The sequence below is a fragment of the Diplotaxodon limnothrissa genome, linkage group LG7, assembly GCF_057381915.1.
Source record: "Diplotaxodon limnothrissa isolate DT_005_m linkage group LG7, D_limnothrissa_male_GT1.1, whole genome shotgun sequence".
In the NCBI taxonomy this organism is placed as follows: Eukaryota; Metazoa; Chordata; class Actinopteri; order Cichliformes; family Cichlidae; genus Diplotaxodon; species Diplotaxodon limnothrissa.
Genome location: NC_140602.1, coordinates 69,700,455 through 69,725,465, shown reverse-complemented (window position 1 = coordinate 69,725,465; position 25,011 = coordinate 69,700,455). Strand labels below are relative to the sequence as shown.

The 25,011-nt window shown below is 44.3% G+C and overlaps 1 protein-coding gene across 1 annotated transcript; it reads right to left on the bottom strand.

Moving 5' to 3' along the window:
* Positions 1-630: 630 nt before the first annotated feature.
* LOC146629742 (uncharacterized) lies at positions 631-1,401 on the bottom strand. The gene has a single exon (XM_085358841.1). It carries the CDS (start codon positions 1,387-1,389, stop codon positions 715-717), a length of 675 nt encoding a protein of 224 aa, XP_085214967.1. The 5' UTR covers positions 1,390-1,401; the 3' UTR covers positions 631-714.
* Positions 1,402-25,011: the final 23,610 nt, after the last annotated feature.

The following is a 25,011-nucleotide window of genomic DNA, read 5'->3' as shown; positions in this document are numbered from 1 at the left end:
GTTAACAAGTCTTTTTATTTAATTTTCACAAAGACACAATCACAGACAATGGATACTCGGACACCCCACATTAAACCAGATGTAACCCAGCCCAGTAGTTTCCAATCATGCGGAGCATGGCTGGTTTAACACGGCGGGCGCAAGTACTTGCATCTAGCAGGTGCCCAATGTTGTCATTAATGGCGCATACTATATATCGCTCTGATCTCAGTTCACACATGATGTGTTCTGCAACTCTGCGGATTTGTGTTCCAGACCCATCTGCAGTGGATGAGCGTACAAACAGCCGGATGGCAGGGATGAATCGGTCAGTCTGGAGCCTTATCATCACATCATCATAGTAGGTGTCGAAGAAATACTCAGACAATTCCTGCAAGCAGCTGTGTTGCACCTGACTGGGGTGGCCTGTTTGGCATCCGTAACATGTCTCTTGTATAAACTCATTCAAAGCCAACATTAACAGGTGGAGAGTTGCGAGTTTGATGTCGATTACAGTTTCATCCCACAGGTCTGATATGAGGGGGTCCTGCGAGCATTGTGGTGAGGGTGGTGGAGTCTGGGGGGTCGGGATTAGCAGCTCTGTTGATGGTGACTCCAACAGGTCCCATGAGGGCGTGTCATTCTCTGTAAAATGAAAACCACAAGCTCTTAATTTGTCACATAGATACACACTCAACCCCACACACCCGCACATTAAACCTACCAGTTTATTGTTTAGCTGTCGGAAGGTCTTATGATTTTAGGTTTACACAGGGTACCAGGCAAACCAGTCTTCGGACAACTCGCCAGATCGTCAAAAACAAGGCGCTTTCTAATACTCTCGTACGCAGTGTTGAGTCTGTCCCTCTTGATCGCGTCATCAATCTGGCTAAACAGACGCGACAAACCTCTCCAGTCGCACCACTGTATAAAAAACAAGTCCTTAAACCATCTTGTGCGCTCTTCGAGGTTTAGAGGGTATGGATTTAACCTCCAGTTTTCAAGCCCTCTGGAAGCAATAAGACTATCCCTGTCATCACATACACTGAGAAAAATAAAGTCGTCGGGGTTGCGATTGAAACGATCAGCCTCAACCCTGTAAAGCTCAGGGCCTGATGCACTGTTCCACTGGGAAACATACAGCAGCTCTGGGAAACCCACATTGTCCAGGTCCGCACACACTACGGTGCGGAAGAGCTTCCAGTTTTTAGTAGACATGACTTGGGCTTCCCCCCAAAACAATCCCTCACCACAATCTACACTAAGCACAACTGTCCCTTCGGTATATTTAATGGCATACACATACCCTTCGACGCCTCGATATTCTAACTTAAATACAGTTCCATCTGCGGCGTTTCCACAGCGTTGCTTTTTACGTTGAGGACCCCGACTGCATACTCCTGAAGACATACCTAGAGTGCCTGTGGCATGGGCGATGTCCTGGCTGGGTGTCATTCCGAGCTCCATAGGTCGATGCGTCGGGGATCCTTAGCGCGATGTGTCGGTGCTCCTCAGACCGTGGCGGTGATGCTCTTAGAATGTGAAAGGATCACTTTTATACCCATACAACCTAGCACATCCCACTAGGAGGAGTCGTTCCCGCCCAGAGGGTAAGAACACCTGAACGCGCATGCGCACACACACACGAAACTGGTCAAACCGGTTGTCAAACCGGTCAAACCGGTTGTCAAACCGGTTTGGTTGGCCGCCATCTTGGATAGGCGCCATCGTATTACTGAACGCTGTAAATCAATTGCAGTTAGAGGCTACATTAATTTCCCCTCTGTAAGCACTTATTGAAATTATCTGAGCACATTACAAGTACATATTTGCTTACTCTGTATGCTCAAATGTGGCCCGTTATAGCCAACAGAAAAAAAGCGGAGGCCCGAAGAACAGGTGGGGGTCCTCCACCACCACCACTCACAGAGGCTGAGCAGTTGGCTTCCACATTTGTGATAATGTTGGCAGCATCACATATGATCTTCACAGTGCAGAGAACACAAATTAGCATCCATTACTATAATGAAATAATTTGTTAGTTTGAAATGCTACAGGGAACTATGTACCTGTACATTAATGCTGTGGAAAGACTTCCTGTTCACATAGTCTCCTTCATTTACTGAAGGAGCAATGATTGGAATGTGAGTGCCATCTGTACAGCCAATCACGCCTGGGAACCCTGAGAATAAATGTAAAATTTAAGTAGTAGTTCAAGTATCACCACATCATGAATTAAGTTTCGTTCATCCTGATACCTGCAATTTTGTGGAATCCCTCTTTGATGAATCTTGTGGGTCTATGACCGGGGAACACCACAGACGAGTACAGGAGACGTTTCAGTGCAACTGTAACATTCCTGACTGCCCGACAGACGGTAGCCTTGGAAACGTGCTCAGCGTCACCAATATTATACAGAAAGCTCCCGTTTGCAAAAAACCGAAGTGCAATACAAATAATATGTACAGAACTGAGAGGATGTCCGCGATGTGTCACATGCGTAATATATGGCCTGAGGATGTTATGCAAATAAATTATAGATTGTGCTGAGAAACGGTAACGTTCACACAGGAAATCATCAGGAAATGATAAAATGTCTGAACGCGCTCTAATCACTCTCTCCCGGCGGAGAGCTCTGCGGAGAATTTGGGCTTCAACATCTACTGGCTCTTCAAGGAAGGGGCACGCCATGTCCGACACTTCCTACTGTCAGGTTTCTGACAAAGGGGCGGAGACAGTCAGGGTTAGTTGAAGTAAACCTGCTAGGGGGCAGGTTTACTTCACGGAGTGTGTCGTCATAGTAACTCACTCAGAATTAATCTAAACTCGCTTTGTGAAACCGAAAACCCAGAGTTTCCGTTAACTCAGGATATACTTACTCAGAGTTTGCACTAAACCGGCTTCCTGAAACAGGGCCCAGGTCGTCTGTTGTTTCACACCATGTTTCCAGGTCGCATGTATTCATGTCCAGGTTTGTTCATGTCAGGGTTCTTCATGTTGTGTTTTAGTTCACCCAGTTTAGGTTAAAGTTTAGTTTTGCATCAGTTTGCCTTGCCCCTTTCTTTGTACCCTTCTATCAGCCTTATTGAACTGCTGGAGTGATGATGTCCTATGACATCATCACTCCATAAGCCAATGAGATTATCACATGACAGTTTTGAATGGGGATATTTCTTTTGAACTGTTTTCAATTTAATGTAATATTTAAGTGTTTCTTAGTTTTAGACTAGCTGGTTAGTCTATTTCAACGTTTTAAACCATGTCCCAGGGTTTTTACTTCACCATTGATGGGGTTTTAACAAGCAAATAAAAGACAGAGCTTAACTCTGTAAAGATTAGATGAAAAATACTCAAAGGATAAATTCAATTGGTTTATTATTTTCTTACATAAGTTGAAAAAAGTAAAACAAGTAACTACAGAAACAACAAAAGAAAAGTTAAACAAGCAAATAAGTAAATGAAGGGGGGAAAGGAGGAGGGGAGGAAACCCCAACAACCCCCTCTGAGCAAGCACGAGGCGACAGTGGGGAGGAAAAACTGCCTTTTAACGGGCAGAAACCTCCAGCAGAACCAGGCTCAGGAGGGGACAGTCAACTGCTGGGACTGGTTGGGGGGGGAGGGTGAAAAACGAAAAAAGATGAAGAAGGTGGAGAATATGTGTTAGGGGGGACAGGAGAGGTGCAAGGTAAGCTGGATCACAGGTGGAGGAGGACGAGGCTAAATCATCTGAATAAGCGGCAGAACCAGCCTTTTTTCTTCTTTTTCAGGTATTTTTCCATGAGCTCCTTCTCCAGGATAAGGGTTCTCAGCTGATCGTTTGTTTCTGCATTCTGCTGCTCGAGTTGCTGGCATCTTTGCTTCATTTCTTTTAAGGTTGCTTGTTTTTTTCTAAGCTTTTCTTGCTTTTTGTTGTGCATCTCTTCTAACAGCTCATTTTTTCTCTGGATTTCTTGACTCGTACGCTGCAGGTCTTCATGCATTTTCTCTTGTTGTTGCTTTTGTGCCTGCATTTCAATTATTTGGCTCTTCAAGTCACTGGACTTCAACAACATCTCCTTAATGACCGCTGAGTGTTTCCTCTTCATTCTATCAATCCTACACTGCATCTCTGAACATCGTTTTTCCAGTATTTCCTTTTCTCTTTCCAGTTCAGGTGTTTCACAAAGTTCTAGCAATGCTAGATTCCTTCTCTCAAAGTCCTGGATAATACGTTGTTCTTCTTCCTGTTGCTTTCTTTCTTCAAGAAGCTCTTTATTTTTGCGCTTTATTTGACCAAACCTGACTATCAGATTGTTGTACAATTTCCGTGTGGCTTTGAGTTTGTCCTTCATTTGTATTTCCTTTTCTCTTTTCAGTTGAAGTGTTTCCTCATATTCTTTATTATAAAATTCTTGCAATTCTAGATGCCTTCTCTCAAAGTCCTGGATAATACGTTTTTCTTCTTCCCGTTGCTTTTTCTCTTCAAGAAGCTCTTTATTTTTGCGCTTTGTTTCACCACACTTGACTTTCAGATTGTTGTACAATTTCTGCATGGCTTTGAGTTCGTCCTGCATTTGTATTTCCTGTTCAGTCTTCTGTTGGTGGATTTTTTCAATTGTTTTCTCCGCTTCATTGAGCTTTCCTCGAAGCACCTGATTCTGTTTCTCAATGTTTTGGAGATCCCACTGTATCTCCTCAATATTAGCTTTCTTTCGTTGAAGCTGGGCAGATGTTTCTTTTAATTCAGCACTCTGTGTTCCTGATGAAAGAAAACGAGAAAAGATCTTCTCTCGTCCTTCATCAAACTTCACTCCCGAGCCCTCGTTGATCATTTTTATATCAGGCTGGCGTTGCTGTTTTTCTTCCAGGTCTTTATTTCGTGCTTCCAGTTGTCTGCACTTTTCCTCTAGTTGAAGCTTCTCTTCTTCAATTTGTTTAATTTTGTAATGTAGGTCAGATTTTTCCTTCTGACTTTCCTGTAATGTTCTTAGGACTGATAAGACACCAGCCGTGGTAATTTCTCCTGGAGAGATTGGCCGCACAATTTCTCCTGGAGAGATTGGCCGGCCAGAACACAAAGGACAGGGAGCATAATCTTTTTGTCTTTGTTGGCCTTTTCGTGGAAGCATGTTGGAGCCCGTGCACAGTGACTCTGAAAAGGCTTAGAAATATTTCCAAATGTATCTCTGGTCGAACGTTTGAAGGCTGTGAACAAACTGATTAATTGCTGCTTCTGACCCCTATTTATAGACTTCAGATCAAAGGCAACAAAGTCCTTGTGACATCATCACTCCGTAAGCCAATCAGATTGTCACATGACATTTTAGAATGGGGATGTTTTGTTTTAAATTGTTTTCAAATGTAACTTTAGTGTTTCTTAGTTTAAGACCAGTTGGGCTAACACACCCCCCCCCCCCATTTAGTTGATTCACATATTAATTGCCACAAACATGTCAATAATAAATTTTATGATAAATGTTTTTTCATTATCCTACTTTTATAAAAGGAAACATTATTTAAAGCAGCGGTCCCCAACCTTTTCTGCGCCACGGACCGGTTTATGCCCGACAATATTTTCACAGACCGGCCTTTAACCTGCAACCAAATCTGCAGCTCCATACAGCAATGTTACGACTTGGATTATATCTTATAACTCATAACTCTTATGTTAGCTCCCTCAGTAGCATACTGTCTGAAATATTCGACGGCTGCAATAATTCTTCAAGTGTTATTTTTTTCTTTGTATTCTAATTTCACCGAAGTTTACTAAACTCAACAAACTTAATATTACGTACCGGGACATTTATTCTCTCCTCATTTTCTTTCACCGAAAATTGTTTTCTGACAAACCATCCTACTTTGGCAAAACGTCCTACCGTAAGTAGTTTATGCACATTTCTGCTGTCACAGAGTAATTCCAGGCCAATTTAAGTAGGTATGACGGTTTGCCACCTAACTTTGCCCATCAGAGTATACTTGTAGCTGTTATTAACAAAAGTAGGACGATTTGCCACTAAATTTTAGCCGTTTAAGTATGCTTGTAGGTGACATTCACAAAGGTAGGATGGTTTGGCACTGAATTTCGTGTTGTGCGCATGCGCAGAAACAACGGGTAGGATGGTTTGCCAGGTAGGATGGATTCCCAGAACACCGTCTTTCGTGCTTGGCTCTCCTACCTTTCCTAAGGTGATGCTCATAGTGCAGAAGCCGATGCTGCATTCACTTACACTCGGATATCTGAGCTTCACTGTGAAAACATGATCGTACATTTGATTGAATTTTATTGTTTTAGCTTCGGGGTGGCACCTGGGGTGGCCAGTCTGGTTGGGGCTGTGGCCCGTGCCCCCCCCCCCCCCCGCTGGACATGCCACTGAACTTCACACAATGATGTTAAATCAGTCAGTCTTGTCAGCTTTAACCAGTCAGTCAGTTCCCCATTCTTTTTTAAATTCTCACACACCAGAAACTCACAATCAGCTCACTCATTTAGGCCACAGACACGTTTTATTCAGTTTTCCTTCTTTCCCTTCATCATAAAACACGTGACATGTTGTCATGCACTTCACAAAACAAGTTTGTTCTTATGTGTTCAGTATTGTGTATCTGGGTGCAGGGTTCACTCGCACATCAAAACAGGAAACTCAGTGTTTTAGAGTCTCCAACACATCCCATTCACTTGTGCTAAAATTCAGTCACCTTTCCTTAATCTAATTATGATCAGCTAATTTGCATATCAGCTACCATCCCACCAAGTTGACAGGACAACAGAAATGCATGTTCAAAATGTTATCACAAAAATAGAATTTCCCTCATACAGTAAATTACTTGTGCTGCATCAGACAGAAAGCATCTCCCAATTTACTATATTAACAACTAAATTTATTGTCTGATCACTGGTTGTTCAAACCAGAATCTTTTTCCCCACAAAAGTTAAACTGTTGTCCTGCAGCCTACAGAGTTAATTTGTCAGCATTGGATAAATTCAGCATTTGGTAACAAGCTGATTTTCATTGCATGTGTGTGTGTTATTAGGCAGGTTTAATCGATGTCTGAGGAGCTGCATCTCCAGCAGAACATGTTGTTAAAGCTGCCTTTCCTACACACTTGTTTGCTATTATTTGATCTTTTTTTTTTTTTAAACTAATTTGCTATTAGTCCAATGGTCTTTGCATCACTTTTCATCACACTAAGTGACTTGGACAAGATGACAAGCAGAATCTCATGCTTAAGATGCCGTCTGGTCTTCATGAGTATCATTGTATGTGTATATGCATGTAGGGTTAGCATGGTTAATGCATTTTCTGTATGTTTTTGTGTTCCTCTGTCATCAAATTTTCATTATTCTCATCACTGCTTAAAACAACACACATCTCTCTGTTTTTTTTAAACTGTCCTTTTCTCCAAAACAGAAAGTAGCGTTACAGTTGTTTCAGACTGAGAAACACCAAACACTCTTCATGTTATCATTCATACTTCATCCACACAAATATTTTATTTCTTTTTGTCCACTGGGCAGGTGACCTGCAGAATCATGTCTGCCCCAGCTGGATACCTTTTCACACACACCGTGATGCCAGACACACTCACTTCTGCTTAGCGCACAATTTCACTTCATTCGTCAACGATCCACACACCACGTACTGCCCAATAAATACTTTGCAGTGTATTTCACCCTTGGACTTCTTTTACGTTTGCGGCAGGAAACGCGACTTACCCCAAAACCCAGGCTACGTGTACACAACAGATCACAGAATTCTAGTTTCTAGGTATGTGTCTGTGTGTATGCGTGTGCATGTGTGTGTGTGTTTGGGCGTGCGTTTGTGTGACCTCCTGGGCTCTATTTCAGGAAGCCGGTTTAGAAAACTCAGAGTGAAAAACGATACTCAGGGTTGAGTAACCCCGAACTGTCCAACTCGGAATATTTGGTTTCAGAAAGGCTGATAACAATTAGTTCAGTCAACGCGGAGTTGCTTTAACCCCAAGTTAAGCGCGCACGAGGATACATAAAGCCCTGATAAGCGGAGCACAGATTAAGCGAGTCACCATGGAGACGGAGGGAAAGAAGGCGCGGTCAATGTATTTTACAGCGCTTGAGGCCAGTAGTAATACGATGGCACCTGTCCAAGATGGCGGCCAACCAAACCGGTTTGACAACCGGTTTGACCGGTTTCGTGCGTGTGCGCATGCGCGTTCAGTAATTCGATGGCACTAGTCCAAGATGGCGGCCAACCAAACCGATTTGACCAGTTTCGTGTGTGTGTGCGCATGCGCGTTCAGGTGTTGGAATACCACAGGGGATCAGAGGGGTTATATGAGTTTGTGTTTTTAACGGGGTTTTAATTTAATCAAACCATAGGGTTTTTAATTAAACTATTTTTATCACTTAGGTGTATCGCAACATTCAGTTATGCATGTGTTCTTAAAAGCAATTCTTTGTTTCTTGTTTCATTCTTGGCGGAGTGGAAGCTGTTTTGGTTCACAGTGCGCCTTAACAAAGAGGGTGTGCTCTAGTCAAAAGTGTTGGTAATAGTGTTTTAATCACACTAATTTTCTAAATCTGACAATGTCTCAGCTTGCAGTGAGGCATGCATTTTATTTTATAAATGGCACAAATGGGAATTTCTTCTGAATGGGTGATGTCAGCATGTTCACAAGCGTTTCATTTAATCAAACCCCTAGTTTTAATTTAACTAGTTTTTACACATCTACTGGGGTTTCTTTCCAGGGTTGATGCGATCATTTTATTTAAAAATCGGGATTTCGGAATGTTGAACTAAGAGTGAGACAAAGCCAGCCAGCTAGTTTTTAACACAGTAAATGTCACAAATAGCATTCAGTCCTTTAGAAAATAAATGCTATAAGCAGCCAGTATCGCTCTTTTCAAACTAATCGTCTTTTAAATACACTCATTTTGTGATTCCGGTGTCAACACCTTGCACCGATGCAAGCATTTTATTTATTTAAAAACGGATCAAACGGGCCATTTCTTCTGTAAGGGGTTTCATGGTTTCAGAGTAGTTTTTAACACAACAGATAGTCACAAATAACATTCAGCCCTTTAGAAAATAAACGCTACAGTGATACTTCTAAAACCAGTCGCCCAGACCCGCTCCAACTTTTCAACAGCTGGCTAATTGTTTGAATTTGTTCAGGATTGTAAAAGCCCACCGTGGGTATCACTAGTTGAGAGTACCATGCGAACAAGGGCCCAGCCTATTGTTTAAAGTGGCCGGTATTGGCTCTTTTTGTAATTCCTCGACAAGGTAAATGGGGCAGGTGTACCAGTCGGGTGGCGACCCCGCCTATTGTCTGAAGTATCGGTTCCTTTGTAATTCCTTGAGAAGACAAAAGCCCTGAAGGGTCTCATTTAAATTGATTGGCGACATACCTTTTCTTTTTGGAAACACCACCCTATATAAAAAACAGGCTCAGACCCCGAAACCCTGAGCCATTTACGCCTCAAGATTCGCTGCAGAGCACACCATTTTCTTTGCGATCATCAACACTAACATCGTTCTTTATAACATGGCCATCGTAAACGGTAAGTAAAACAAAACCTATTATTGGATTTTTAAAAAGTGTTATGTTAACATATTATAGGATATTCAAACTATTTTTTTTCCTAAAACAAAAGCTTAATTTTTAGGAGTTCGGGAGAACGGCCCAGGACCCTTTTCTTCAGAAACGGGCGCTTTTACAGCTGGAACTAGTTCTCTAACAGGCACAAGGTGTGTACAGCATTACTGGATTTTTAAACGTATGTATGTTTTAAACTAGCGATTGTTTTAAATTATGTAATAACGTTTTTGTTTGATTAGTTCCAGGGTTAACAAACTGAGCAGGAAAACATTCAGACCCCGCGACCACAGAGCCCTACCTTACATCAGGTGTGTATACAACGCGATGTATAGTTGTGTATTTTTTTTTTTTTAAAGGGGTTTAAACAATTACAAATGTTCTAAACTGACCGTTTTACACATACAGAACCACGCCAGAGAACCGTGTGTGTGGAGGAGCAGGACCATCCCGAATAACGCACACTACAAGGTAAGCATAGGCATATATAAATTAGATAAAAAGAGATAGAGAGGGAGACACGGTTATTCAGTTTGAAATGGGTACATGTATAAAATGTTTTAACACATGTCTATCTATCTTCACAGACTGCAGAACAGCACCCCTCCTCATAATGATCAGGACACCGTACGATTCCAGATGTTTTTGGAATGTTTAAGCAGTATCGACCTCCCAGAACAACAAAAACCTGGAGCTTTGTGCAGCAGTGGAGAGTCAGAACCGATCTTCATCAGCGAACCTGCAACACCTCCGAGTGAGTGGCTACATCGCGATTTCTCTGATGTTTTTGAGTACAGTATATCAGATTTTGATCTAGTTCATATACCCACCACCCCAGAATGTGTCAGAAATAGCGTTGATTCACACATAGATTTCGAAGAAGGCGGCATAACAGACTCTCAAATATCAGCGGCGTATGATGCTTACATAAAGCTTCCAGACGCTCAGCCTGCTGAACAAAGTCATATAGCCTCAATAGCTGATAAATTATGTTTGATTGAAGCTAGACTCAATCAATACCACCAAGAAGCACAGGTACAAAGGCAACAGTTTACCAAACTCATAAACAAAGTGTGTAGTACATTAGACAACATCTGCAGCAAAATTTCAAGTCCCTGACTTTTAAAATCCAGACCATGGACCCTCCAAATAAATTATTTAAACATAATATCGGAACCTCCACTCCTGTTAGATGTTTTGACTTAGAGACTTTTATGCAGTGGGCTGAAGAAACAGATAAAAAATTAGACGATATTATAGCTAGACTTAATAGGGTGCCTGCATCAGCCTCATCCGATACACATCCTTGTCAGACTGTTCCTACGTCTGCTATTGCTGATGGGGCTATTGTTGCTAATAATAGTGATAGTACAGCAGGTGTTGCTCGGGCCGTTGCTGTTACTGATGCTAACCATATAGCTTGTGCTGCTGGTGATTTTGCGTCTGATGCACAATCTAGCCGGGTCACCTCTGCTGCAGCTACTGCAGTTGTTATTGAGCCCGTTGTGCAGTCTGGATCCGGCAGCTGCTCTCAGTCACACATTAGAGAGATACCTAATTTTAATGCTCGCGAATTGCGTGAACGCCTCGTGGATCCAGGCTGACCTTTACATTTCCTGCACGTCTTGGCTCTCTCTGTTTCTCCGTAGCTTCATCCTGTTTTGCTTCCACCTGGCTTTCAGCTACACGCTCCTCTGAGATCATCTGAATCTTTATTTTGCCAAGGCTGTTTCTGGAAGACAGCCTCAGCCGTCGAGCTTCATTTTTTCATCCTGGAAGTTTTCCTCTCCTGTGTCGCCTTCCTGATTTTGCATTCCTGACGTCTTTTTCATTGTCAGACTGCTTTTTAAGATCAGGGAAGGAAAGAAGACAACAAAATAGAAATGTTTCCAAACAAACATGATGTAGAAACATTCAAAACCACAGAGAGGCTTTTCTTTCACTGCTCATGAGCCGTGAGGACAGAAAGCACCACTCTCATACTGGGACTGGTTCATACTTTTTACCTTCATGAATATATTATCTATCGTTCACACTCCAAAGGATGCATCTAAGAGCCACCGGGGGTTAGTGTCTTGATTGTCTGGAGCAGGCAGGGATCAAACTACCAACTGTTTCAATAAGTAGATGACCTGCTGAGCTGCAGGTCAGAGTGCGCAGAACACAAAGAGCTTTTGTAATCAGGCACTCGAGTCTGAACAAGCCCAGCTGGTTTTGAACTGCAAATGAGAAAGTACACTGACTGGGGCTTTGTTGTACTGGGTTGGACGCTCTTTTTAGAACTGCCTTAATTCTGAGATTGAGACAAATATCAGTGTGGTTTCAGAGCCTTCCACAGCACAGAGTCTCTACTGAAGGTGTTCAATGATGTGCTTCTAGCTGGTGACTCTGGAAAAAGCACAGTTGTCATCCTTCTAGACCTGAGCGCAGCCTTTGACACTGTCGACCACACAATCCTGTTAAACCGTCTACAGACGTGTCTGCATTCGAGGCTCTGCTCTAACATGGTTTGCCTCTTACCTGGAGAGCTGATCCTACTCTGTGATGCTGGGTAACAAATACTCCTCCCAGGTACTCTCACCTGTGGAATACCTCAGGGCTCTATTCTGGGCCCGGCCTTGTTCTCCTTATACATGCTCGCATTAGGCTCCATTTTTCAGAAACACCAGATCTCCTGTCACTCCGATGCAGACGATGCACATTTCTACCTCTCTCTAAAACCAGGTGCTGACAGTACGCTGCAGAAAGTCTCAGAGTGACTTAGCGACATACATTGCTGGATGTCTCTGAACTTTCTCAAATTAAATCACGACAAAACCGACATGATAATCTTCGGTAAGCAGGACTCTGTTAGTCTCATAAGAAACGATTTGGGCCCATTATCAGCTCGTGTACATCCCCACGTAAAAAATCTTGGTTTCATTTTTGATTCCACTCTCAAGCTGGACAAGCAAATAAATTCAGTCGTTCGTGGCAGTTTTTTTCAACTCAGGAGCGTTTCTAAACTCAAAAATATCCTGTCATCTAAAGACCTGAACACTGTTATCCATGCTTTCCTATTGTCACGTCTTGACTACTGTAAGTCTCTCTATTTAGGCATCTGTCACTCAAGCCTGACCCGCCTGCAACTTGTTCAAAATGCAGCCGCAAGGCTCCTGACGGGTACCAGAAACAGAGACTATTACCCCGGTACTTGCATCTCTACATTGGCTACCAGTTAAACATAGAATCGATTTTATTCAATTCTATGTTTCTATGGGAAAATTGCATCTACATTATATGCTATATACTCTTACATGTCTTACAATTCTTTTTTTTTTTTAATTCTTTGACCATATCATCCCTCTGTTCAGCACTTTGGCCGACACTTGACGTCTTTTAAATGTGCTATATAAATAAGATAAGATAAGATAACCTTTATTAGTCCCACACGTGGGAAATTTGTTTTGTCACAGCAGGAAGTGGACAGTGCAAAAGTTATGAGGCAAAAATTAGAATACAATAAGAATAAATACAGTACACAACTGTACAGAATAGAATAAAATAAAATACTATATACAGTAGAATAAAATAAAATAAATATACAATAAGATAAAAATAGAATACAAATACTATATACAACTGAGTAAAAATACAACGATGACAGAAAGGATTATTGCACTTAGTATTATTGCATATGTATGGATGTGTGTGCTTGATCAGTTAAAGTCTTTATTATGGAGTCTGACAGCAGTGGGGAGGAAAGACCTGCGAAATCTCTCCGTCCCACACCGTGGGTGCCGCAGTCTCCCACTGAAGGAGCTGCTCAGTGCTGTCACAGTCTGCTGCATGGGGTGGGAGATGTTGTCCAACAGGGATTATTTCCAACAGGGAAATAAAGATTACTTGACTTGACTTCAGTCCAGTTTGACTTATGTAGCACCAAACCACAGCGACAGTCATCGTCATGTTCAAGAAACCAGTTTGAGAAGGTCTGAGCTCTGTGACGTCCTGCTGGAGGCAGCGTACAGAGATGGACAACAGCACTCAGGTAGGCTGAGGTATGTGCTAAACTGGGACTAAGGAGGTCAAGGGTGAGCCAAGGAGAGATCCCCCACACCATTACAGCACCAGCCTGCACTGCTGATGCAAGGCAGGACCCTGGATCTGAATCCCAGCAGATGACACCACAGTCAAAGTCACTTAAGCTGACCTCAGTCTGATTCTCAGTTTGTGTCTACATGCCTAAATGCTGCTGTGCACCGTCCTGCTACATGATTGGCCGATTAGATGATTTGCATCATTGAGCAGCTGAACCTGAGCTGCACTGAGCCGCTCCATCAGTGGCGGCACCCACGATGTTTCCTCCCTACTGCTGTCAGACTCTACAACGTGGTCTCTGCAGATGACTGCACACACACACATGCACACAACTGTAACTGTCACTGATGTGCAAGTGTTTATTCTATTTGTATAGTACTTATTCTATTGTACATGGTATTTTATTCTATTTTATATACAGTAGCATCTTATTCTATCACATTGTTTTCTGTTTTTTTCTTAATTTTCCTGCTCTCAGCTTGTACTGTCTGCTGTGACGAATAAAGGTTTAACTTATCTTAACCTGTGTGTGTGTGTGTGTGTGTGTGTGTGTGTGTGTGTGTGTGTGTGTGTGTGTGTGTGTGTGTGTGTGTGTGTGTGTGTGTGTGTGTGTGCATGCGCACGTGTGTGTGTGCGTGTCCCAGAATAGTAAAGTTAAACCAGGCTGATAATTCATGAGCTCATCTTTTTGCGTTTTCATCATCATCACTGAGCTGCGAGCGTCTCTGATAAAAGATGAGCGATCATCAGATCTTCAGTCAGGGGGTGTGCCTCGCAGTAGCTGCATCATTCTCAGCTGTCAAACGTTTTTCGGCGCCCTGCGGCGTTCTGCTTTGACGGGTCCACTCTGACACTCGCAGTGACGCTGATGGATGGTGTCACCATGCACACAGTTTCTCTCTCCTGCTTTAGACTTTCCAGCGTCTGACAGCTTTCACACGACGCTGAAGCTGCTTTACAGTTTTATCAAAAATCTTTCATCGAAAATGTGCAAAAGCCTTTTTTCTTTGTCAGAACTGAGTTTCATAACCATCAGGTTTCCAGTATCATTTTATCCAGTAACCTTTACATTCTTTAATGAAGCGTACATTCGACCTGATAGACTGGCTGCTGGTGTTTAATAAAAACGTGGCTGCGCTTCATTGTTTGCTGTGACGCGGCTGAAAAGAGGCATCGCTTGTGTTTGTGTTTTGCTCATCTGTGAATTACTTTTCAACTTTACTTTCCAAAGTCGTCAACTCGCTGTCGCACACATCTGATGAGTCACACAGATGGCTCGACTCATTATTTGCAACAGTGGCTCGCAGACTCTGGAAGTCTTACATCTGTGATCATGTTTTAAAAGCAGCTACAAACTCACCTGCTAAACTTGCTGTTGTCCTTGTGTTTTCAGTATGTATTAATTAAACACTTTAATTCTGTTCCTGAAACACGTTTCAGGGAAACATCAAAGGAGGACGTTTTAATCAGAGTACGGCATCGGGTCAGTTAAACGTCTGGGATATTGACCTGGTCAGTCAAGCATCAGAGGGGCTGTTCATCACTTTCAGCTGCTTTGGTGTTCATGAAATTAACAACAGGAGCTCTAGAGGGGCAACAATGACACAACCGAGGAGGAGCAGGGTGAGTGCTGCCAGTGCTACAAAATGACCTCCGGCAGGCTGCTGAGGTCAACGTCTCTGACCAACCAATCGGAGATACACTTCACAGGGAGGGTCACTGCCCGGCCCACCAGTGGACAGCTGTGCCCTTCACAGATAAGAGCAGGTTCCCCCTGAGCACGTGTGATAGGCGTGCTCTTCTGATCATCTCGGGGACATTATGTTTCGGTCCATCCGACACCACCAGGGTGCACCTCAGACTGTCCACGGCGACGCCCTGCTTCAGATGTGGGTGGAGTTCCATCAGGACACGGTGTCATGTTTTTGATTTTAGCCCCCTGCAGGTTTATCATTTTCATCGATGAAGCATCCTTTAGTTCACAGCCCAGCGTGATTGTATCCCTGACGCTGACATTTGATGTTTCTGTGAGCGTTCAACATGTCAGGACCCGAACCGGACACGAAGAGGCTGACGTCCAACATCATCAACACTCTGGTTAATTCTCAGTGATTAGAAAGAATCAGGCAGAAACAGATGAGCCACCCGTGCTCTTTATCCCACGTCGGTGTAATTAACTGCAATCTGAGCAGAAAATACAGCCATCTCTGCCGGCTGATGAAGAGCTCCGCGTCTTTGTGCCTAATGGCTGCTGCTTTTTAAAGCTGAGTGACAGCTGATGTTTTCCACCAGCTTCATTTCAAGAGCTCATCGTCTGCTAATGGAGTCAAAGCAGTGGCGAGGACGGAGTGGAGATGCAATCACATCGGCGTTCTCACTTCATGACATCACGTTCTCCTCGGGAACAGTAAACTCAGACCCAGGCCTCCTGTCTCCGAACTCCCTGCTGCCTCTTAACCTGTTTATGTCTCGTCCATTTCAGCTTCATCAGGAATGAAAACCATCCACTCTTTTTTTTAACTTCCCTCATTAAACGAGCCAGACAGGAAACGATGGAAGACGGAAACGAGACGAGAGTGTGGTCTGGAGCGGGTCCTCGGCTGAATTCAGATGTGTGCTCTGCATGTACGTGGAGCGCATCTAAAGTATGCCGCCATCAGAAGCCTCCGGGGAGCCCCTACTTTAAAATATTGTTCCACTGAAAACCTGAAAATTAACATCCGCCGGCTGTCGGCCCAGACGGGCCTGGAGAGTTTGAAGTGTCTTTATGACGGCAGAAAGTTTGGTTTAAAATAAATCCTAAGAATGAAAACGCGGTCCACTTTCAAACCAGAGGAGAACATTCTGCTTCAGCCTCACTTCCCTGCAGGCTGGGAGGGTCTGACGACTGTGCGATGGTGACATGCTGGCACTGACTAATGACTAACAAACACACGTGACAGCAGATTAGAACTGGACAGTCTTAAATATGGAAAGCTGGTTATCAGCTGGTTAAGTTAAATCAGGGTTACACCTGCACAGTCACATGACAGGCCGGTGTTAGCATCTTCTGACCAATCTAGAAGATCAGATCAGGTGAATTTTCTTCTCGAGAAAATGATCCCCGCGAGCGTCTCCTGCTCCACAGACTTTAAATGGTGTTTAAAACATCTAACTGTAAAATACAGCAGTGTTTTAAAAAGAACGAGAGATGATTGTTAATCTGCTGATTTATCACACTTTGGCTAAATATTAGATCTTGGAGTCTGCATCAGGCTGTGGGACTGTGAGCTTTAATGTTTAAGTAGATCCAGGTTAGTTCAGCACACGTGGAAATCACTGCAGCTGGTCACATCAGTGTGAGTCAGAATCAGCAGATTAACACATGCACAGTTTGGGTTCAGTGGTTTTAGCTCAACATTTTACACACATAGAACAAATTTGCCCAATAGAGACTCTACGAACACGCTGTAAATATGAAAATCAGACACTTTCAGATTATTTTAAACCAGTTGCTCCCAACAGTTTAAGTTTTCATTCCCTCAGCTGCAGATTCTGACCTGTTTAAGTGTTTGGGAGTAAATATCAATTCAGAATTCAAATATAGTCCACATGAGGTCAGCAAGTATACTGTAAAGGTTATCTTTTATGATCAGATATCAATGTGTATTACTGATGCTCTTCAGGGTAATACAGCCACTCCTGCTCTCCCTGCAGAGGTCAAAGTAAGGAGTGAAGCACCTTTGACCCGGGTTCACTCTGAGGTTACCTGGATAAGACCAAATCCTGCTTCAAGGAATTCAAGGATTTAAGACTGTATTGTCTTTCTGCAAGTAGAGTTGGATTAAAGCAATACTAAAAAAGCACTTAACATAAGTAGCTGACATAATATGAATAGAAAATACTGCTGACTATCATCGGCTACTGTAGGAACAACAAAAAGCACTGTGCGTGCGTGTCGCCATCTTTATTTCAGGCGTCAGAACCAGAGACACTAACAGAAGAAACAAACTAAAGCTCTGCGATTATGAAGCACAGCAAACTAAGAAAAAGGGATATAAGTCTGTGTTCCCTCACAGATCTGGTTCCCTGTTTGGCACCGTGCAGCACGTGATTCTGGATCTTTTGTCTTGGGTCACAAACTTTAGTTTTGAAGCTGATTAAATGCTGGCTTTCAGACTCTGATTAAATCAGTTTATTTCTGCATTTAAACGTGGCGAGCGCTTCACAGCAAATCAACGACTAACAAATGATTCGGAGCTACAGGCCTGCCGAGCCAACACACCGACAACATTTAAGACACAGATGATTTAGATGAACGTGGCGGTCCACAGTGACACCCACTCGTGTTCCCCGCTCCACTGCTCGGTTCGTCCCACAGGCTGCTCTGTGTCCTGCTGTTCGCTTCCCTGCAGCTTCAGAATGACAACAAGCAGAAGAAATGAAGTTTAACTTAAACTGAGCAGAAAACACAGAATGCAATGAGTTATTAACGAGGCTCTGTCAGTATATTATGTTTCAGGCCTTTCTGACCAAACACTATAAAGCTGAGAAGTTAATAAATGTTGATCCTGTGGATTAAAGAGTTGGTAAAAACACTGGAAATATGGGTTTCCCTTTAAATGTCACGGCTTAAGTCATCATCACTCCCCCTCCTTAAAGGTAATCTAAGGCATGTGAGCCCCGAATTATCCCGTCTAAGCTGTCGCCGTGGGAGACACAAACTCAGATGATCGATTTTGGGGTTTTTTGTTTTCGTATACAGGCTTTAATTTCTTTTATCAAGCATGATTTAACGAAGGACGAGTGAAGCAGAGAAAAGCTGAACTCTGCAGAGCAATGGACGGCACATCCTCAAACACAATAACTTCTTCAGCTGCTCGACACTGACCTGGACGTTGCAGAGAGACGTGTGAAAGTGAGGAGGGTGTTTAAAGCCTCCTGTGAGTGTGCAGTGGGCCGTGAACCCTGAGCTGAGCACGAGCCTCACAGACTGGATCTGCTCCGTTTGGCCGATGGCACCGTTTCAAACAGTAACTCAGGGGGAGCATCTGGGAAAACGTCCGTGACTAGAAGAAGAATCTAGCTGTGGCTGAAGGTGGTGCTGTACCAAAAGTTGCAGTTCCACTGACGTCCACCAGGGGCAGCAGCGGGGCACCCCGCAAACTCGCATGTTTAAACTTTACGGCAGAAATAAACACGTTTACAGCCGGACACACAAGCTGGTTTGGTCTCTGTAGAAAACGTCCTACTTCATAACACCTGTGTCGCCTGTTTAAAGCTTAAAGTTTGCATTTTTAGGGGCGTGGCCTCTTTGACAGGTGGTTGTAGTGACGCAGATGTGTGCTAGCTGTCTGCTAGGCTCCACCTCAGCTAAGCTTGGCTAAATATGGAAACTTGTCACAGTCCATCAACACGAAGCAGAAGTGGGGCTCACGTATTCGATGATATAGGAATGCTAAGATGAGATGTTTTCTACTCATTTCAACTTCTGTGCTTTTATTCTTGGACTTCACTGAAGTAACTTTGCATCATTCACAGTCCTAAATAATCCCTCATCCCAAACTAAACCTGTATGTGTAAAACAAGCCATTTCCCCACCTCTACATCGAGTGTCAGGTAGCAATGATTTGGTTCCCATTAGTAGAAAGCTGAGGCCACCAAGCTTTCGCTTTGATTTTTGATTTTTGCAGATGATGTGGTTCTGTTGGCTTCATCGGGTGAGGGCCTCCAGCTCGCACTGGAACGGTTCGCAGCCGAGTGTGAAGCAGCGGGAATGAGGATCAGCACCTCCAAATCTGAGGCCATGGTTCTCAGCCGGAAAAGGGTGGAGTGCCCACTCCGGGTCGGGGATGAGTTCCTGCCCCAAGTGGAGGAGTTCGAGTATCTCGGGGTCTTGTTCGCGAGTGATGGGAGAAGGGAGCCGGAGATCGACAGACGGATTGGGGCTGCAGCTGCAGTAATGCGGACGTTGCACCGGTCCGTCGTGGTGAAGAGGGAGCTGAGTGTAAAAGCGAAGCTCTCAATTTACCGGTCGATCTACGTCCCTACCCTCACCTATGGCCACGAGCTGTGGGTAGTGACCAAAAGAACGAGATCGCGGATACAAGCGGCAGAAATGAGCTTCCTCCGAAGGGTGGCTGGCCTCTCCCTTAGAGATAGGGTGAGAAGTTCGGCCATCCGGGAGGGGCTCAGAGTAGAGCAGCTGCTGCTCCACATCGAAAGGAGCCAGCTGAGGTGGTTCGGGCATCTGACAAGGATGTCCCCTGGGCGCCTCCTGGGTGAGGTGTTCCAGGCATGTCCCACCGGGAGGAGGCCCCGGGGCAGACCCAGGACATGCTGGAGAGATTATATCTCTCGGCTGGCCTGGGAACGCCTTGGTGTTCCCCCCGATAAGCTGGAGGAGGTGGCTGGGGAGAGGGAGGTCTGGGCCTCTTTGCTTAGGCTGCTGCCCCCGCGACCCGGCCCTGGATAAAGCGGATGACGATGGATGGATGGATGGATGGATAGTAGAAACCTGACTGCTGCTAAAGATGATAAATGGAGGAGGATTTAATATCAATCAGCTCCCGGAGAGTTCAGCTGAGGATCGTGACGTTTGTTTAAATGTGTGTATTTATGGAAATCTGCTGTTACATATTGAGTTTGTTAAATTCACTTGACCTGGTTTTGAATCCCGAGCGCACGTCTGCCAATTGTTTGGAGTTTCTTGGTGATGTGCCCGATCTCTCTTATGTTTTCACGCTTTCTTCTGTTTTTTTAAATGAAAGCCACTTTCAAATATATATTTATCTTCAAACAACCTGCCAAGATCTTAATGTCTGTGTTCTTCTATCAGCGCCAGCAGGAGCGCCAGCAGCATCTCACAGAAACAGTTTTCCTGGCAGAGCAGGAGGACAGGTCTGACTAATGCTCAGGGCTTTTTATTTACTTTGAGCTGGCAGAAAGAACTTGATCATTTCTTCTTACAAGTCTAACTTTTCATGTAGCCCCTTCACACATCGGGCTCACAGTGAGTCATCAACGGATCCACCTCATGTGATATAAACTTCACGTGTTTTCTTACTTTTTCTAGTGAAAATGTCATCCACATAATGTGTTAGTGCTGTAACTGAGGCCCGAGTGCCAGAAGCAGCTCAGATTAGGCCCAAACATGTCTGCCATCATGTGAAAAACAACATTTCCACAGGAGAGGTTTGCAAAGCTGCATCTGAACAAACCAAAAGACTCCTGGAACAGACGAGACCACAGTGGAGATGTTCGTGCTCCTGTGCTGCCTTCAGTTTGTCGTGTCCAGGTTTTATCCTCTATGTATAGAGACAGAGTCGGTAGAGTTCATTTAAACTGGCTGGTCTCCTGGTACAGATCCAGCTTTTAGGTCCACAAACCTTAATGTCAGCCTGCTTTATCCACTCCACAACCAGATCTGATGTGTTTGGGACGACTGACACCAACTGTGTCCAAGTTTTAACTGTCGGGCTGCTGTGTGGGGAGTCGTGGCGTCGCGGCCCTGGCCATTGTTGGGTCTGCGCTTAGCAGGCCGGCTGGTTCAGAGACTCATCACCTGTGGACGAAGCAAGACAAACAGCTTAACCAGTTTTCACTTGCTAGCAAGGGAAGCCTGGCCGGGACCAGGCTGCTGGAGCTGAACGCTCCTCACCTGTTTCCCAGCCAACTTTGACTCCCAGTCTTCCTGCAGCCTTTTATTCTGTGACACACAGTTTCACAAACACCAACTGTAAACCCCCCTGTGGTGCATCATACAACTAAGGCACTGAGTGTGTGTGTGTGCGAGCACATGTGGGTGTCTGTATGTGTGCGTGTGGGTGTGTCTCTATATACGTGAATTCCTGCTGGTCATAAAAGTCATCTCCCCTCACCCTGTAAATGGCGTAACACCTCTTTAACGGTCTCGCCATACGCAAACACAGGTGAGGCCATGAATGGCAAGAAGTAAACAGCCTCACTAAATAAGGACACCCAGAACCTTACATGCAATGTCTGCAGTTAAACACTACAACCAATAGGAGGAGGGGGAGGACAGAAACAGAAGAAAGTCTTTGATCATACAGTTTGAACTAAGGCTTACAAGTGTAAGTACAATAATGGCAACAATTCACTCTAACAGCCATATTTTGGATTCTGGTCCGTGTGTGTCCTGCGCCTTTAAGAGTCTCTGCAGGTCCTTCCTGGTTGGAGAGCTGGCAGCTGCTGATTGGCTGTTTTAAAAACCCTCTCCAGCAGCAGACCGTCCTCACCCTTACCTGTGATACACTTTCCTGTGTGACTGTGGAAAATCATTACGTTTTGTGTGCAGATACTTTCTCTTGTGAATAAGCGCTGAAGCAGAAGGGATGAACTGCCTGATTCTCTTCCCCTGTTTATTCCTTCTGGGAGTTTGGGGTAGCGTTTGTTTGTTTTTTTGTGTAACACAGGGTGCAGGTAGCGCCTCCCTTATATAACTTGATTGTTATTTTGGCCTTTGTTCACCCCGGAGGAAACGCTTTCAGTTTTCGGGGCAATAAAAGCACCTTTACCTGTAAACTGGTTCCTTTGCATGGCTTTGGGGTCACTTTCCTTCTGACCCGTGTGATGCGGTGCTGTACTCGTAGACTGGGACGTAACATTGGTGAACCTGTGTGCCTGTTCCTGTATTTTCATGCCCATCGATGGACGAGCGTTCATGTCGGCCGCAGTTTTGTTTTGGATGCTGCCTCCTTGTAACTTCATGGCCTGTGCTTTTTTTCCTGTAATGCTGTTTGGACTGTTATTCAGTGTTTCTGTGTCGCAGAGTCGTTCGGTCCCGCTCTATTCTTAATCGGTGATTTCAGTGAACGCACTGTTTTTAAGGCAGTTTGTGTATGAGCAGTGTCAACACATCACAGTCAGCAGCAAATTTGTTTGCAAACGCACTGATTTCCTCATCTCATTTATTCATTTCCTTCAGATGCCCGTGTTGTTCACAGAGGAAATAATTAGTACGTCGGAAACACAAATTTCTCTGCAAACACTGATTGAAATTATTTGACTTCAGCGTGACACTAACGTCGTTTTCCCCACGTTGTTAAAACTGGAGTCATTTGTCTCAATTAAGTCAGACGGTTCAAAAAGACTGTTTTTAAGCAGAAAGCACATCTTTGTGCAATCATGGACCCATTCTCCACAGCATGCATTATTGATTGTGTATGATGGGACTCATCCCTAAACAGTGTGAGTTTAATGAGCTGAACTTTAAGTCGTCCCTGTGGGGAAAACAGCTTAACGGCACTGATAAGAGGCCCGACAGTACGACAAGCTGAGAAAATGTCAGCACATCTAAGGTCACAACATCAGGCCTGAATTCTACACTCAAGAGTCAGAAATGACAACAGAGCTGCTGATAAGGTCACAGGTAACCCAGTTTGTCTCCTCTTGATTTCATTATTTCCTCTCAGTAAACACTTTGTCTGCAGAGCCCTCGCAGAGAATGTGTGTGCGTGCGTGTGTGTGTGTGTGTGTGTGTGCGTGCGTGCGTGCGTGCGTGCGTGTGTGTGTGTGTGCGTGTGTGTGTGTGTGTGTGTGCGTGTGTGTGTGTGTGTGTGTGTGTGTGTGTGTGTGTGTGTGTGTGTGCGGTAATATGCTGCCAGAAGTTGGAACCAGATTTTCTTTGAGGGGAAAATTAAAAGAAAGTAAATGAGAAAGAAAATTGAAAGTGCAGAGGAGAAAATGGGCGTTTAAATGGTTCACAGGCCGGCGTTTTGCTGCCACTTGTCATCAACTAAATGTTGATTGTAAGACTGAGAGAATAACGACATCATCATCACTTTGATTGGCCCGTGTGCCCCGGGGCATGAAATGACCTGAGCTCAGAGGAAGCGTTGCTGCGAGTAACAGATGCCGTTCTTCTCTCTCATTTGCAGGGATCGTTTGGTGTCGTGATGTCGGTTCTTCACACGTTTACAGACAGACGTAGCAGAACAGAAAGAGGCGCGTGACACATGGATGCTTCGATGAGATGGGACGAGTGTGCACGTGCTTCTGAGCTCAGGCTCGAGTTCATCTGACCGAAAGTTCCTACATGAAATACGAGCAGAGGGAGTTGGAGCCGTCCATCCGTCCCTCTGCTTACCTGCTTCAGGGCTGGAGCTGATCCCAGCTGAGGCAGGTGAGAGGTGGGGTACACCTGGACAGGTGACCAGTCTGTCACAGCTATGACCGGAAAAATCTGTGAATTTATTTTTACCAGAAACAAAGTTCAGATCGATGTGATTTTTGATCATGGTGTGACGACGCATCAGGACATCGTGCTCTGAACTCATCTAAATGATGGAGAAAAGTTCAATTTTGGATGAGATCGATGAGATCATGGTTGTAAGTGCCCGTGGTCACGCTCCAGATGTGTCCGAGCTGCTTACTCAGCACACGGTGGTTATCCAATCATACGTTTAAGTAACGCTCATTAATGTCTGATGATATGTTTAATCAGCTCGAGTTTAATCGATCGAGCTCTCTGGCTGTTTTCTGGTCTCACTAACATGAAAAATAAGAGAGAAGTGTTCCTGAGAGTGGAAAATGATAAAGTCAGTATTTAATGTCCCTATCGGTCATTTCGGATCTCTTGAGGATTCGTAAGGATTCAGCTTTTTTTGGAAACCGGTTTGGAATCATCGTGACGTTCAGCGGTTTTCCTACAACTTCCAAACCTTTTCACATTCGGTTCCGTGCTGTGAGGCCCAACTGTCACATCCAAAACTTGTCACATGGTGTTGGAGGAAAAGGAGGACCCAAAGTGCAGGCAGTGACTGATGATTCGAGTGACGTTTATTTACAAGTGGTGGAGTGGCAAAAACAGGCAGTGAGGGAAGAGAATTTACAGAACAAACCTAAACTGGGAAAGCTAAATAACAAACCGGAGAACATACGAATGGGGGGAGAGGCAGACGAGGAACAGGACACCGTGAAACGCAGACGAACCGGCAACAGGCAGGAGAACACACAGGGCTTAAATACACACAGCAGTGATCAGGGGATGAGAGACAGGAGGGCAACACAGCTGGAAGAAGTCAGCGCTGACGGGACGGAGGAAACGGAACCTGAACACACTCACATGAGACGGGGACCTTCAGAATAAAACAGGAAGCTCAGACACAGAGAACCAGACAAGACACAGAACTAAACAGACAGATTCACAAGCAGACAGAAGTGGGACCAGGGAAACCTAACAAATGGCAAATCATAACGGAGTACATAATCAGAATAAACAAAAGCATAAAGAAACAAAACACTGAGTCGGCAGACTCAGGACCATGACAGTTAGGTCTTAAATGGGCAATTTGAAAAGGCTTTTATTTTGAAAGGCAAAATAAGAACGATTGATATTGACATGGTATCACTGTGGGGTTGTATACTGTCAGTATAGACTGCGACTAGTCTGTGGAA